The following is a 14627-nucleotide window of genomic DNA, read 5'->3' as shown; positions in this document are numbered from 1 at the left end:
TGGGACGACGGAGTTAGGCAGCACAATGCCGAAGGTGGATTGAAGACAGAGTTGATTGAAAGGCTGATAAGAGAGGCAACGAGCCACCCCGGCCTTATCTCTCTTCTCTCGTTTCAGATAACATTATCTTTCATCAGGCCATAAATTAATCAAGAGCCAAGCCATGTAAAATATCCATTTCCACGCAGTAGTATCTCAAAACCAACCGAGTGTTGTTCTTCTGCACTGTGTCCTGGTTTGTGATACACTTTCTTGTTTTTTGGTTGCTCTAGTTGGGTGAGGAAGTGGGTCCCAGTTTTTTGGTTTATTCCATGCCCAGAAGATGGCAAAAAAACCCGCCAGGATCTCTGGCCAAACTGGCCTGGGGAAAATTGCTTCCTGCCCCCAAGGCGGCGATCGGCCTTACCCTGGCCATGTAAGAAGGGGCCACGAGAACTAAGCCCTGCCATAGCCCTTCCTGCCTTCCCTCCCTGCACTTGACTTGAGGCTAGTCAAGTGCAGGGTGGATTGCAGTTCAGAAGGAGGGGAAAGCGTGGGAGGAGCAGCGGTTGGATATGTGTGGGCTGTCTCTTCCCAAGTGTGTTGAAGCATTCGTATGCATTGCAAGAAACACACGAAAAATACAGCAGCCCCCAAAGCAAAAAACAGTCCACGTGCATTCCCAGAAGAACAGCAACAAAATTGGACTCATCCTGACATGCACATGCCTGGCTAAGGACGACCTGTGGATCAATGAGAATAAGACGGCTGGGTAGAAATACTTCACTTAATAATAATCTCCACTGTTAATGACCACACAAAGATAATATTCTTAGCAAGGCAGGTCTGTAGGATTATCCCCCATATTTCCAGGGAGTGAGAAGAGGGAGCCAGTTTGGCATAGTGGTTAAAAGCATGGGACTCTAATCTGGAAAGCCAGGTTTGATTCCCCGCTCCTCCGCTTGAAGCCAGCTGGGAGACCTTGGGTTATTCACAGCTCTCTCAGAGCTCTCTCAGCCCCACCCACCTCACAGGGTGTTTTATTTATTTATTTATTTATTTATTAAATTTATATACCGCCCATCCCCAGGGGCTCTGGGTGGTGAACAGTTAAAATTAATAAAACAAAAACTAAAATCAATATACAAATAATAAAACAAATTAACAAGGTGCAGTGGTGGGGAGAACCTTCCCCACCCCAAAGGTGGGAGGCCGACAGATAATGGGGATAATAATAACATACTTTGTAAACCACTCTGAGTGGGCGTTAAGTTGTCCTGAAGGGCGGTATATACATTTAATGTTGTTGTTATTTCCCCCATCTCTGTACAATTCAGTGGTCCTACAGGAAGACAGTGCCAATATCTGACCGGGGTGTGTGTGTGTGGGGGGGTCAGGTTCTGTCAGTTAGACCCAAATAGTACACATCAAACACTCCAGGTGCATGAGTTAACATTGCTTTATCCAGGATCTATCAGTTCAGTGCACACATGGCTACGACATTGGCAGAAACGACGTGGGTATGAAGGGGCAGGTTAGTTATAGGGAAAAGTAGGATAGGGGCAGTTAGAAGCCGGGCAGGGCAGGGGGAAGGATGAGGAGCCTGGGAAAGAAAGAAAGAGTGAAGTCATTTCAGTTCTCAGACTTTGCCTGGCATCCAAGGCCATTCTCCAGTCTGCTCCAGAAGAGAAAGTAACCACCTGCGAGATGGGGAACAGCTACAATCCCAACTTCCAAAGGCATATCTCATATCTCCAGTACACAGTACAATATACACTTAGCATAGTCTCAGAGGATCAGCATCAACTGCAGAACACCCTCATGGCAGATATGTTAGCAGGCAAATCTGACCCGGGGGATGGGGGCTGCAGGCATTGAGGTACCCCGGGGCACTTTTAAGAGGGACCCTCCCCCATGAATGCCTGCTTAGCCCGAGGGCTCCCTCATCTTGGATGGAAGAGACTTTGCAATCCAATGAACGTTCTTAATTTTGGACTTAATTTATTCAAACATGAGTACTACTCATTATAGGGACAGTCTCCCGCCCTTTCGACTCATTGACATCCTGGCACGAACGTTCTTAATTTTGGAAGGTGAGCTAGTGGATCATCCGTTGACCTGCTAGGTGGGAGAGGCCAGGGATTGTGCCATTAGAAATTTATCAGCTGCAGACATGACGTCTCCCTCTTCTTAGTCTGTCTGTGCTTTTCCGGTTCTCCTGCATCTCTGAATTTTTTCCTCTTTCTTTTTTCCTGTCCAGTTAAGCCCACAGTGAAAATCTCCTTCACCAAGGCAGAGCCCCTGTCCCACCACAGCCTCCTGATCTGCACTGCGACAGGCTATTATCCCTCAGAGATTAAAATCAAGTGGCTGAAAAACGGGCAGGAGCAGACGGAGGGGGTGGGGTACTCGGAGGATTTCCAGAACGGAGACTGGACTTTCCAGAACCAGGCGATGCTGGAGACGGTGCCTGAGCAGGGAGATGTCTACACCTGCCAGGTGGCGCACAGGAGCGTGGAGGAGCCGATCACCGTGCAGTGGGGTAAGAGACTGGAGGGCTTCCCCCTTCTCATGGGGACAGAGTGGGTGGGAGTTCCAAAGACCCGTGTCAACTCTGGCGAGCTCAGAGTTAGAGTTGCCATGGGAGATACTTCTCAGGGAGGCTTCTGGGTGGATGCTATGCGACTACCAGTTCTTGTTCTGATCTAGAAAAGAAATTTATTATTTCTCTTCTGCCTTTCTCACTGAGACCCAGGGTGGATTATACAGAGTGAGTGAAAATCAACCTGCTAAGACATTCACTGAGCAAAGTACAACAATGAACAACACTTAGGACATTCAGGGAAAGAGATGCAACAGGGTGTGGTAGCGGAAGATTTAGAAAAACAAGCATAAAGCGGAGCACAGAGATGATGTCAGTCAGGATTCCTGCATCTAACTGGCAGTCCCTGGCAGTTCGATCCCCAAGCCCTCACTGCAAGCACTCAGGTGCATTGGTTGAAGAAACTTTGTTCAGAGATCCATACCGTTCAGGTATGCACTCAAAGGTACCAGTTGGCAGAAGTGATTAATCAAACATGAGTACTACTCATTATAGGGACATTCTCCCGCCCTTTCGACTCATTGACATCCTGGCGCGAAAACCTCAAAAGTTACATGAGAACAGATTAGTTTAGTCTAGACAAGGTACAGAGTGAAATCATCTCATCCTGTGAAAAGGATACATTCAGCATGGATAAAATGCAGCTGCAACTCAGTTCCAAGGACGCTCAAAAGCGAAAGCACACATTTCCCCCAGATAACGAAGAGGCCACTTGCTCTTCTGCAATTAATATTAGTAGTTAAGACACTCTCAGATGATTCATACAGAATACATATAATACAACATATAACTTTGACGATCAGTAGGAAATGCACAATGCAACCAAAATGGCATGGATGCTGGCATACGTGACAGGTGAAATCTTTCTGAAATAAAGAGTAACTAATTCCCATAGCATGTTTAGCAGCATGGAAATTCCCTAGCAGGTGCATGGCAGACGGCACCCGACAGAGTAGTGTATAGCCCCTGGTTTGGCAAGCAAAATGGAACCAAAGGAAAGAGAAAGTTGATGGTAGATTTTTGAGCTGTTCTTCATTCCCTGTGGCATATACTCAACATCCAGGGATTCCTGGCCTGGATTTGTATATTTTTGACATCATTCTGAAAACTGCTGATGGTTCCTGCAAACGTAACTGTAAAATTCCTTCAGGCTCTCCTTTCTTTTCTTGGAGATGCATAATCATGAGAAAGAGTGCCTTATTTTGGGAGGTGGCTTTTTGGCAGAACTGGCTCCACAGAAGCCCCGTAAATCCCCCTGGAGTCAGAGGCTCTTCAGGCCCCAGAGGCCCTCTCTTTATCCACCAACAAAGTGAAGCCAGCCCAAAGACCTCCTAACTCTTTGCATAGTATTGCTTCATCTCAATTTGGAATGGTTTCAAGTCCCTCAACTCTGATAGCTTGCCGTAAATTAATTACCCCTCATTGGAGTTACTTCGGGGCGTCTTCCTGTTCTCCCAGTTTAGTGTTTTACTTTGAGAAGGGAAACACAGAAAATGCCCTGAGCATGGGGTGTCCCGCCCTCCGCTCCCTGGAGGGTGCAGGATCTGAATGCGAACCCAGCCACTCCATCCTCATAGCTCAGCCTAGTCTCTGGGATCTGTAAGATCTGATCCAGGAGTTGTGAGCAGACATCCTGGCCTCCACCATTTTAAGAGCTGCTTATGATATATAAATCATAAGCCAGTGGCATCTAATGTGCCTTATTTCGCATTAGCAAACCTACCAGCTGATCAAAACATTGCTGGATCCCATCAGGGAGAATGAGTCATGAGTGGAATGTGAATGCAAGCCGAGTGACTGAGCGTGATTGGCTCCTGCCTCCCCATGCTGTGGAATGTGCTATCTTTGACAATAGAGGTGCTCAAGTCACCACCTTGAACATTCCAATTTCCCCTCTTCCCATTGGTTATACCCTAATCTACAATCAAGGGTCAACAATCAGCTCTGATAAGTTTGAAACTCTTCCTGGGAACATCTAATCAAGATTCTAAATTCATTAGCCAAGCTCCCAGAACTTAATTAACTGCTGTTTCCTTGTGAGGCATGAGGAGGACCCAATCCGATTTCCTTGTCACACTTCAGTAGCACCAATCAAGGGTACTCAAACCTTTGTCATTCCCAGGAGGTGATCTTTAAGGAGCTTTGTCTTAGCAGCCAAAGTGCTCCCCAGCCCTGGAGTCCAATTTGACCTGTAAGAATCTATGCTTTGCCCCCCTCGAATTGTGTGCGTTTCTTCGGATCTGAGCGCTGTACCCTCAGAGTTTCTCTCTCTGAGCCTCTCCTGGTTGAGAATGCTGGCCATTTGAAGCCATCTTCCTTTATGGACTGCTCTACTCCTCAGATAGGTAATTATCACCTGAAATCCCTTAAATCTATTCCACTTTCACCACTGCTTTTCCTAGGAATCTTGGGTCCTTGTGAGTTATTTTCTTGTGTGTATGTGAGTTTTCCCCTTTAAATAAAAATGCTCCTTGACTTCAAAGAACATCCATCTTGTCAGTTTCCTTGGTGGAGTATCCCTCTTGTTACCCCTCTTGCATAGCCTTCTTCTTGCTGCTAAATCCCCCTACTCGTGAGAAGACCAATTCCGGTAACAGTGTGGGCCATGCCTTTGTATGCCTCATGGACCAAATTCCCCTTGTGAAATCGAGAGGCCAAATCTGGCCCTGATCCATCTTCTCACGCCATTCTCCTTCTCTTTCCACAGAGCCACAGAGGTCGGACTCTGCCAACAGCAAATTGTGGACGGGGGCCATGGGAGGCCTGCTGGGGGTGGTCCTGGGGGTTGGGGGACTCTCCCTCTACCTGAGGAAGAAAAAAGGTAATGGGGTAGAGAGCAGCCAATTCATGAGCAAAAACTGTTGCCGGGGGGGGGGGAGGTACACACCCCACTGCCCAGTACTCTTTTTTATTTTAATTAGAATTTTTTTTATCAGAAAAGTATAACAACAATAAAACAATTAAATACAAAATACAGTAGGTAAGCAGTCTCAAATAGAAAGAATAGTTTACAGAACAGTTTCTTAATATATGTAACAATAACAACAACATAATTCCTTAAATCCATAATTATAACAGTAACGAGTAAAAATGGGTGGAGGTAGGATATAAGCTCTTGTTCTCAATATATTCGTAAAATGGGAGCCATTTCTCCCCGAAGCCTGCGTCCTCCTGAGGATAGTGATCCCTCTGAAAGAGCCTGCCATGGATTTTTTCCATAATTAAATGATTCCAGGTTTTCATCAACCCAGTACTCTTCTAATGCCCAGTGCTCTTCTAGCTTCTTCTTCTCTTGGGTCCATCTTTACTGGAAACCTGGCCCTGGTGGGGGGACGGGGGGTCAGTATTCTCCAGGCTGTTCTAGTTAGGTTCTGCATACCAAGCTGGTGTCCCACTATTAAATTAACCCACTCCCTCCAACCCAATTTTTTAAAAGTGCATGTAATGGATATCAAAGCCCGAAATGAGATGGAAGATGCTGAAGAAGGCAGGCCTCTGTTTTTTAAGTGTGCCATAGAGGACCAGAAGTCTTGGGGAGGGGAGCAACTTTTGTTAGTCTCTAGGGGGCATCTTGAGGACTGGGAGCTGGGGCTGGCTTGACATTCCAGCTGGATTTGGGGGGAGGCTCTTCCTGCGTCTCTCTCTGGGAGGGAAGAAGTGCCAGGGCCGGGCAGGAGGTGGGTTGAGACCTGAGCAATGCAGGCTGGCTATTGGTCAGCAGCCCTTAATTCCCAGGCAGAGGGTGGCATAAAAGGGCCCAGGACAAGGGGAGGGCCCAAGACTCAAAACACGAAGGCTGCCGTATCTGCCGGGGAGAACTGGAGGCCTTTGCCGACAGGGCTGGCGACGGGGCACCGTCCCCTCCTTCGGACAGCATCTGCCAAATGTGAAGTTCTTTAAGGCGGGGTCCTTGTTCTTGGGGGGCTCGGGGGCCATAGCGGGCAGCTCCGTGAAAGGACGTTGCAGAGCTGGAGAAAGGTCAGGGGAGGGCAGCCAAGACGATCAGGGGATTGGAGCCCCCTCACTGTGAGGGAAGGCAGAAGAGTCTGGGACTTTTCTGTTGAGATAAAAGAAGACTAAGGGGGGGGACATGATGAGATGCTTATAAAATCATGCACCGGGTGGGGAGGAGGGACAGAGAGTATTCAGGACAGACAATGAGTGACTAAGATGTGGAATTCGCTGCCAGAGGGTGTAGTGAGGGCCACAGATATTAGACAGCTTTAAAAGGGGATGAGACAGATTCATGGAGAAGAGGTCTCATCAGTGGCTACAAGCCATGGTGATTGAAGGGAGCCTCCACATTCAGAGGCAGTCAACCTCGGAACACCAGTGCCAGGAGGCAGCATCAGGGGAAGGCCCCGGACACTATGCCCTGCTGTTGTCCCTCCAGAGTAACTGGTGAGATGGGAGGCTGGACTGGATAGACCCCCACTGGTTGGATCCAGCAGGGCTCTGCTTGTATTCTGATGGGGCAGGTTGTAGCCTGGGAAAAACAAAGAAATCAACACCCAGTCAAGAGCTTTGACTCGCCCTCTCTATTTTTTTCTCTCTTTTTCCACAGCGCTTCCCACCGCACCTGCTGCAGGTAAGGGCTCTCTGTACATCCCCTCCCAGTAATTTTATTTGTTTTTATCCTGCCTGGTATGAAGGAACTGCCCACAGTTCAAAATGGGTCGTACAAAGCCATTGAGTTTTGAGTGTTCCAAACACTTCGCAGACAGTATCTCTGTCATCTTTCCAACAGCCCCGTGAGGTAGGCCAGTTCTGTTAAGAGTCAAACCAGCAACTTCCTCTCAGCCCCTGTGCTAGGGACTGGGGGACCTCTTCCCTCTCTCTCCACCCCAGCCCAAGGCTGCGTGTAATACCTTCAGTCAAGATTCACCTGCCTTTCTGAAAATAAGCAAGGGGGGACCCTGGGTGCCTCCCCCCCCCACGTCCTTCCCAAAACAGAGAAGGCCAAACTCTGCAGGTTATGAAGGAAGGGGGAGGCCTCTCCTAAGGGGAGCACCTGTGCAGTACAGTGCCTCATGTCGTACTAGGCTCCAGGAGACCCAGGTTCAAATCTCTACACCACCACCGAAGCTTGCTGTTTGACCTTTGGCCACTCACACACTTTCAGCCTAACCCGCCTCACGGAGTTGCAGTTGTGGGGATAAAATAGAGGACGAGAGAAAGATGTTGTAAGTTGTTTGGAGTCCCCACTGGAGAGAAAGGTTGAGAATAAAGGAATATGAATTAAATTATCTCCCAGGGTGCAATGGGGCCTTTCCCCTGCCTAGCATAGGGAGGCTTAAGATACCCTAGAAGAATAAGGGGGGTACCTCATGTCATCACAAAAAGTGACAGGTGCCCCGCCCCTTTCTGGGGCAGAAGTCCCACCTCTAGACCCCGGAAGCAGTACCCCACGTGACCGGGAGGGCCTAGCAGCTCCCTGTGACCCCTCTACGAGCCCCGCCTGCCCCTGTGGACCAAGAGGAAAGAGTTTTGAGTTTATGGGGTACTAGGGTAGAAAATTGGGGGGCAGACCAGCCCCCCTGCTCCCTAGAAGAGCCTGGCTGGTTCATGTGACCCCTCATTTTGCTCCCCCAGACCCATAAACTGTAACGGATTAATAATATACCTGTTATGTTTCTTACTGTTTTTACTTTGTAGATTGATTTGTAGGCCATTCTCGGGCCTTTGTAGTTGTCTTCTTGTTATATTTCACATTCTTTCTCTTGTTCATTCTTCTAACTTTCCCACAATAAAAATAAAAATATTTTTTTTAAAAAGAACCGTGTTACACCCATTTCCATGGTATTAATTCACACGTTAAGCTTGCATAACCCCTATGGGGTGATTGGTTTAGCTGTTGCTGTTGCTGTGGAGCATAATAATAATTGATGTACTCTTATCACCTTGAATAAAATAATCAGAAATGTTGTATGTGAACAATATGGCTAAAAGTCGTGTTGTGTATTGTGTTTGGTCAGTGTTACTGGGTTTGTATTGTTCTTGCAGGGCTGTTAATTCCCCAAGAAGGGGGCAGAAACATGGGTTCCTTTAGCTTCAAATTGGAAAGACTCTCTCACTCGATGGGATCTGACAAGTTGAACTGTTTACCTTTTCAAAGACATTGTTGGCTGAAAGTTTCTGAATGGTTGCACTTATGAGTTTAGTTAAAGAAAAAAAATAGTTGTATTGTATTCATTGTTAAAAGTTTTTCTTAACTTACAATTGCGTGAAAGTCCTAAGCCTCATAGAACCCCCGTTACACTTGCCTTTAATTTTCCCTGCTGGAATATTAAAGATTGTAGCTTTGCCCCTGATACAGCCTGACTAATCATACTATTCAGAAGTAATCCCGCTCCCCTCCAGAAAGGATAGAGGGACAAACAGACCTAACTGGTTCCCCCCAAAAACTTATTTCAGCTGTCCCTACTCCCTCTCTTTGAGAGCTTCCCCCTTGCTTGAGGCAGCCTGGAATCAGAGAGGAGAATGTGGGACGGTGGACTGAAATGTTGATTGGGGCATTTCTGTGTACTGAATGATGGGGGGGGGGGGGGGAGAAGGACTACTTGCTCAGTGACTCCACAAAACTCTACAGCTAGCAATGTGGAGGTGGGGTGCTTCTGGCACCTGTGGGAACTTGGGGCTCTCTTAAGGACTGCTTTACACAGGGTGGGTGATAAGCACGAATTCCCCCCTTCCTTTCCTACACTGTGGTCTCGTTGGCTGAGGTTTGCCCCTCCTCTTTCCTTCCTCCAGCCGCGGGCTCCTAGCTCTAGTTTAAAACTCAGAAGGCAGCTGCGCTCTCTTACTTCTTTCTTTGTTTTCAAAGAGAGAAGAAAAACCTCCTTTTAAAAATTTGCACTGTATTTTTGCACGTTTTTATTTTTTAAAGGGAAGAAAAAAGAACCAGCGTTGAAATGGGTTCTCTGCCTCTTTCCAGGGTTTTTAAAGGCTGTTTGCATGCTTTAAAAAAGACGACGCTTGGGGTTAGAGATTCTGACTGGTAAGTGCTTAGAAGCAGCTTGTTTGGGGGAGGAAGAAAACGGCTCTCTCTCTCTCTCTCTCTCTGGTTTTAACCTGCCTTAGTTACCCGGAGAAAGGGTTCTAGGAGTTTTTTAAGCTGTGTTTTTAAAAAACCTCTAAAGACGACACGGAGGGGAAGGGTAGCAAAAGTCTCCTTTTTTCATTCCCATAGCTGTCTCTGCTGCCGGGTCTTGAAAGGGGGAGAGAGGGAGCTGAGAGAACCTCCTCTCACGCACACAAGCTGCTTTTCCACACACACCCAATTGCTGTCAAAACAACAAAAGTTTTTCCATAGAACTCCTTTTCTCTCTCTCTCCATCATTGTTATTCCCCAAAAACTTACATACAAGCCCCTGTGAAACACACACAGTTGGCTTTTCCTAAAACAGTTTTTTGTTTTTCTCTACGCCTATTCAAAATCATAAGCACACGGTGAAACACAGGTTTCCCAAGTCAAAAAGCCCACTGCCCCTCAACACACTGCCTTCTGCACCAACCACTGGGGGTGGGGGGTACCTCATGTCATAACAAAAAGTGACAGGTGCCCCGCCCCTTTCTGGGAGGAAGATGACCACCCCCCACCCCCAGTGGTTGGTGCAGAAGGCAGTGTGTTGAGGGGCAGTGGGCTTTTTGACTTGGGAAACCTGTGTTTCACCGTGTGCTTATGATTTTGAATAGGCGTAGAGAAAAACAAAAAACTGTTTTAGGAAAAGCCAACTGTGTGTGTTTCACAGGGGCTTGTATGTAAGTTTTTGGGGAATAACAATGATGGAGAGAGAGAGAAAAGGAGTTCTATGGAAAAACTTTTGTTGTTTTGACAGCAATTGGGTGTGTGTGGAAAAGCAGCTTGTGTGCGTGAGAGGAGGTTCTCTCAGCTCCCTCTCTCCCCCTTTCAAGACCCGGCAGCAGAGACAGCTATGGGAATGAAAAAAGGAGACTTTTGCTACCCTTCCCCTCCGCGTCGTCTTTAGAGGTTTTTTAAAAACACAGCTTAAAAAACTCCTAGAACCCTTTCTCCGGGTAACTAAGGCAGGTTAAAACCAGAGAGAGAGAGAGAGCCGTTTTCTTCCTCCCCCAAACAAGCTGCTTCTAAGCACTTACCAGTCAGAATCTCTAACCCCAAGCGTCGTCTTTTTTAAAGCATGCAAACAGCCTTTAAAAACCCTGGAAAGAGGCAGAGAACCCATTTCAACGCTGGTTCTTTTTTCTTCCCTTTAAAAAATAAAAACGTGCAAAAATACAGTGCAAATTTTTAAAAGGAGGTTTTTCTTCTCTCTTTGAAAACAAAGAAAGAAGTAAGAGAGCGCAGCTGCCTTCTGAGTTTTAAACTAGAGCTAGGAGCCCGCGGCTGGAGGAAGGAAAGAGGAGGGGCAAACCTCAGCCAACGAGACCACAGTGTAGGAAAGGAAGGGGGGAATTCGTGCTTATCACCCACCCTGTGTAAAGCAGTCCTTAAGAGAGCCCCAAGTTCCCACAGGTGCCAGAAGCACCCCACCTCCACATTGCTAGCTGTAGAGTTTTGTGGAGTCACTGAGCAAGTAGTCCTTCTCCCCCCCCCCCCATCATTCAGTACACAGAAATGCCCCAATCAACATTTCAGTCCACCGTCCCACATTCTCCTCTCTGATTCCAGGCTGCCTCAAGCAAGGGGGAAGCTCTCAAAGAGAGGGAGTAGGGACAGCTGAAATAAGTTTTTGGGGGGAACCAGTTAGGTCTGTTTGTCCCTCTATCCTTTCTGGAGGGGAGCGGGATTACTTCTGAATAGTATGATTAGTCAGGCTGTATCAGGGGCAAAGCTACAATCTTTAATATTCCAGCAGGGAAAATTAAAGGCAAGTGTAACGGGGGTTCTATGAGGCTTAGGACTTTCACGCAATTGTAAGTTAAGAAAAACTTTTAACAATGAATACAATACAACTATTTTTTTTCTTTAACTAAACTCATAAGTGCAACCATTCAGAAACTTTCAGCCAACAATGTCTTTGAAAAGGTAAACAGTTCAACTTGTCAGATCCCATCGAGTGAGAGAGTCTTTCCAATTTGAAGCTAAAGGAACCCATGTTTCTGCCCCCTTCTTGGGGAATTAACAGCCCTGCAAGAACAATACAAACCCAGTAACACTGACCAAACACAATACACAACACGACTTTTAGCCATATTGTTCACATACAACATTTCTGATTATTTTATTCAAGGTGATAAGAGTACATCAATTATTATTATGCTCCACAGCAACAGCAACAGCTAAACCAATCACCCCATAGGGGTTATGCAAGCTTAACGTGTGAATTAATACCATGGAAATGGGTGTAACACGGTTCTTTTTAAAAAAAATATTTTTATTTTTATTGTGGGAAAGTTAGAAGAATGAACAAGAGAAAGAATGTGAAATATAACAAGAAGACAACTACAAAGGCCCGAGAATGGCCTACAAATCAATCTACAAAGTAAAAACAGTAAGAAACATAACAGGTATATTATTAATCCGTTACAGTTTATGGGTCTGGGGGAGCAAAATGAGGGGTCACATGAACCAGCCAGGCTCTTCTAGGGAGCAGGGGGGCTGGTCTGCCCCCCAATTTTCTACCCTAGTACCCCATAAACTCAAAACTCTTTCCTCTTGGTCCACAGGGGCAGGCGGGGCTCGTAGAGGGGTCACAGGGAGCTGCTAGGCCCTCCCGGTCACGTGGGGTACTGCTTCCGGGGTCTAGAGGTGGGACTTCTGCCCCAGAAAGGGGCGGGGCACCTGTCACTTTTTGTGATGACATGAGGTACCCCCCTTATTCTTCTTACCCTTCCCTCTGCATTCCATTGAGCCCCCCTGATCCACCCGTGAACGGGAGATGGTGAAACTCCGGCTTCTGTCAAAGACTGTTGGAGTTGATTAAATACCATTAGAAGTGCTTTGCTTACACTGGTTTTGTTCTTCAGTTTCTGCAGATGGTGTTTTTACTTACATCCTAAGAAAACCTTTTGGTCAGACGGAGGAGGCCCATAAAACTTCTGATTTGGCAGGGGGCGGATGGGAATCCCGGCTGACTGCCCAGTTGCGCTTTCTTTGCTTTGTGTCCGATTTATTATTATTCTACAGCATCTAATGATCTTTCTCCCTCTTTCCTGGCAGGGCTCATGAGTCAGTCCTGATGGCTCCAGATCTTCCATCCGGAAAAGGATTTTCTTTAGCAAGCAAGATGTTCGGGTCGTTCTGCTGATTCCCCTCCAACACACACACACAGGAGGTAGCCTGTGCTCAAGGCCGTGTTGAGAGGGACCGCTGCTAAAATCGCCCCTGGGTGCTGCTGGGGGGTGGCTGACAATGGCGTGATTTCTCAAGATCTCCCGCTAAGAGCTGCAGCTGCGAACGGGCTGCAAAAAGGCACTTACTAATCGTCATGGATGATTTTAAGTGGAGAAGGAGTTTCTTTTTTTTTGTCGAAGTAAAAAAATACTTTATAGAGAGTGTTGTCTGTGTGAATTTCTGCCAAATGGACGTTGCCCCCCCGGGGAGCATAACGTGGACCGTTCTCACGCAGCCCGTGGGCAAACTCTGAGCCCCTTTGCGGGGCAGGGCGGACTAAAGCCGAATAAATCAAATCAACATCAAATCAAATGGGAGCTTCCCACAGCTCCCATTTGCCCCCCTCTGTCTTTGCTCACTAACCTTCCATGCCCCCCCCCTTCCAGCACGGTGTAACCACCCCCATTCTGCCCTACATTGAGGGGCTGCCAGCCGTGGGACTCATTGGGGCAGGGGGAGGAAGGCAAAGTGAAAGAACAGCTTTGGGGTGGGAGGGCTTGGGTGAAGCCCTTTCTGTGGGGCTCCCAATCGCTGCTCTCCGTCTGGTGGGAGGGGGGATGTTTTTGGCTGTCCGAGCATCATCAAAATGCTCATGCGCGCCTCGCCTTCTTCTGTGTCTTCTGTGTCCCCCTCTGCCTCCTTTCATCACCTTGAACGCTCCCTCCGACCTCCTTTTCGCCCTCTGCTGCAGCCAGGGGCTCCCGTTCATTCCAGGGTGCCCTGCGCTCCCCTGACCCCTGTGGGGCACCACGCAGTCTGTGGGGAAGCCAAAATGAAAGAACCTCAGACGGAGTGCCCTGCCGGGTCGTACGCCTGGGCGGTCTAGCCCAGCATCTTGTTCCACAGCAGCCGAGCCCCCGCCTCCCCCCACCCGCTGCCTCCTGAGGACTGAGATTTAGAGGTGGACTGCCTCTGACTATGGAGGCTCCCTTTAGTCACCATTGTCGCAGATTTTATACCCATGTCCTACTAAGGCTTCCAGTATCCCAGACAGCGTTCAGCAATTATTTAAGACCTGCCAAACAGAGTTTGCTCTTTGAACAAGTTCTGCTTATCAGCACATTATTTGTATCTTCTTGCAATCTTTTTTCTCATCAAGGTATATAGAAAACTTCTGGAGTTTCTTTCCTTTTATTGAAGCGACACTCTAGTCTTTTAAAGATATCAAAAATATGATTATTAATCTAAAACCTACAAAAATAAAACACAGAAAAGCAATACGAATTGGGTTTGCTAACACTTCCTAATTAGCTCTAAGTTTTAAATAATCAAAGTTTCTATGAGATGCATTAAGATTCCCACAGGTTAGATTCTCCCCTAGATCCTCATGAGATTTCTTCCGGTCAGAACTCTGACATATTATCGGAATTTGCACATTTTATAGATAAACTATGATTGGTTTAATGCTTAATTAAATATTCATATTTTCTATTGTATAACATTCAAATTAGCCAAAAAATACATTATATCCAACAAAACTATACATCTGTGAGACATGACAGAGAGAGTTCAGTTGGTAGATCACCATCGGTCCATTCTGTGACTGGAGAACGTTTATCTAGATAGAGTCCACCATTTTTAATTGGCCGTCAAGCATGAAAGCGCACCTGCCTCAGATACACAACATTCTGGGGGAAAAACACAGTTCATGCGAAGTGCAGCAGTCCACCTGGAACACGTGTGTAATGTGCTTTGTGTAATGTGCTTTGTGTAATGTGCTTTGTGTAGTGT

General features: G+C 47.0%; 1 protein-coding gene across 2 annotated transcripts in view; it reads left to right on the top strand.

The window, feature by feature from the left end:
* The window catches only part of LOC129328494 (H-2 class II histocompatibility antigen, E-S beta chain-like), a 49228-nt gene extending 36173 nt beyond the window's left edge, over positions 1-13055 (top strand). For both annotated transcript variants that reach the window (XM_054977599.1, XM_054977600.1), the window contains exons 3-6: positions 2240-2521; positions 5289-5402; positions 7146-7169; positions 12723-13055. In XM_054977599.1, coding sequence (XP_054833574.1) covers positions 2240-2521; positions 5289-5402; positions 7146-7169; positions 12723-12742 — 440 coding nt within the window. In that variant the 3' untranslated portion in view covers positions 12743-13055. The remainder of the gene's footprint in view (positions 1-2239; positions 2522-5288; positions 5403-7145; positions 7170-12722) is intronic.
* The last annotated feature ends 1572 nt before the right edge of the window (positions 13056-14627 follow it).

Source organism: Eublepharis macularius, chromosome 4 (assembly GCF_028583425.1).
Source record: "Eublepharis macularius isolate TG4126 chromosome 4, MPM_Emac_v1.0, whole genome shotgun sequence".
Classification (NCBI taxonomy): Eukaryota; Metazoa; Chordata; class Lepidosauria; order Squamata; family Eublepharidae; genus Eublepharis; species Eublepharis macularius.
Note: the sequence above shows the minus strand (reverse complement) of the source record. Positions and strands in the feature narration are given on the sequence as shown.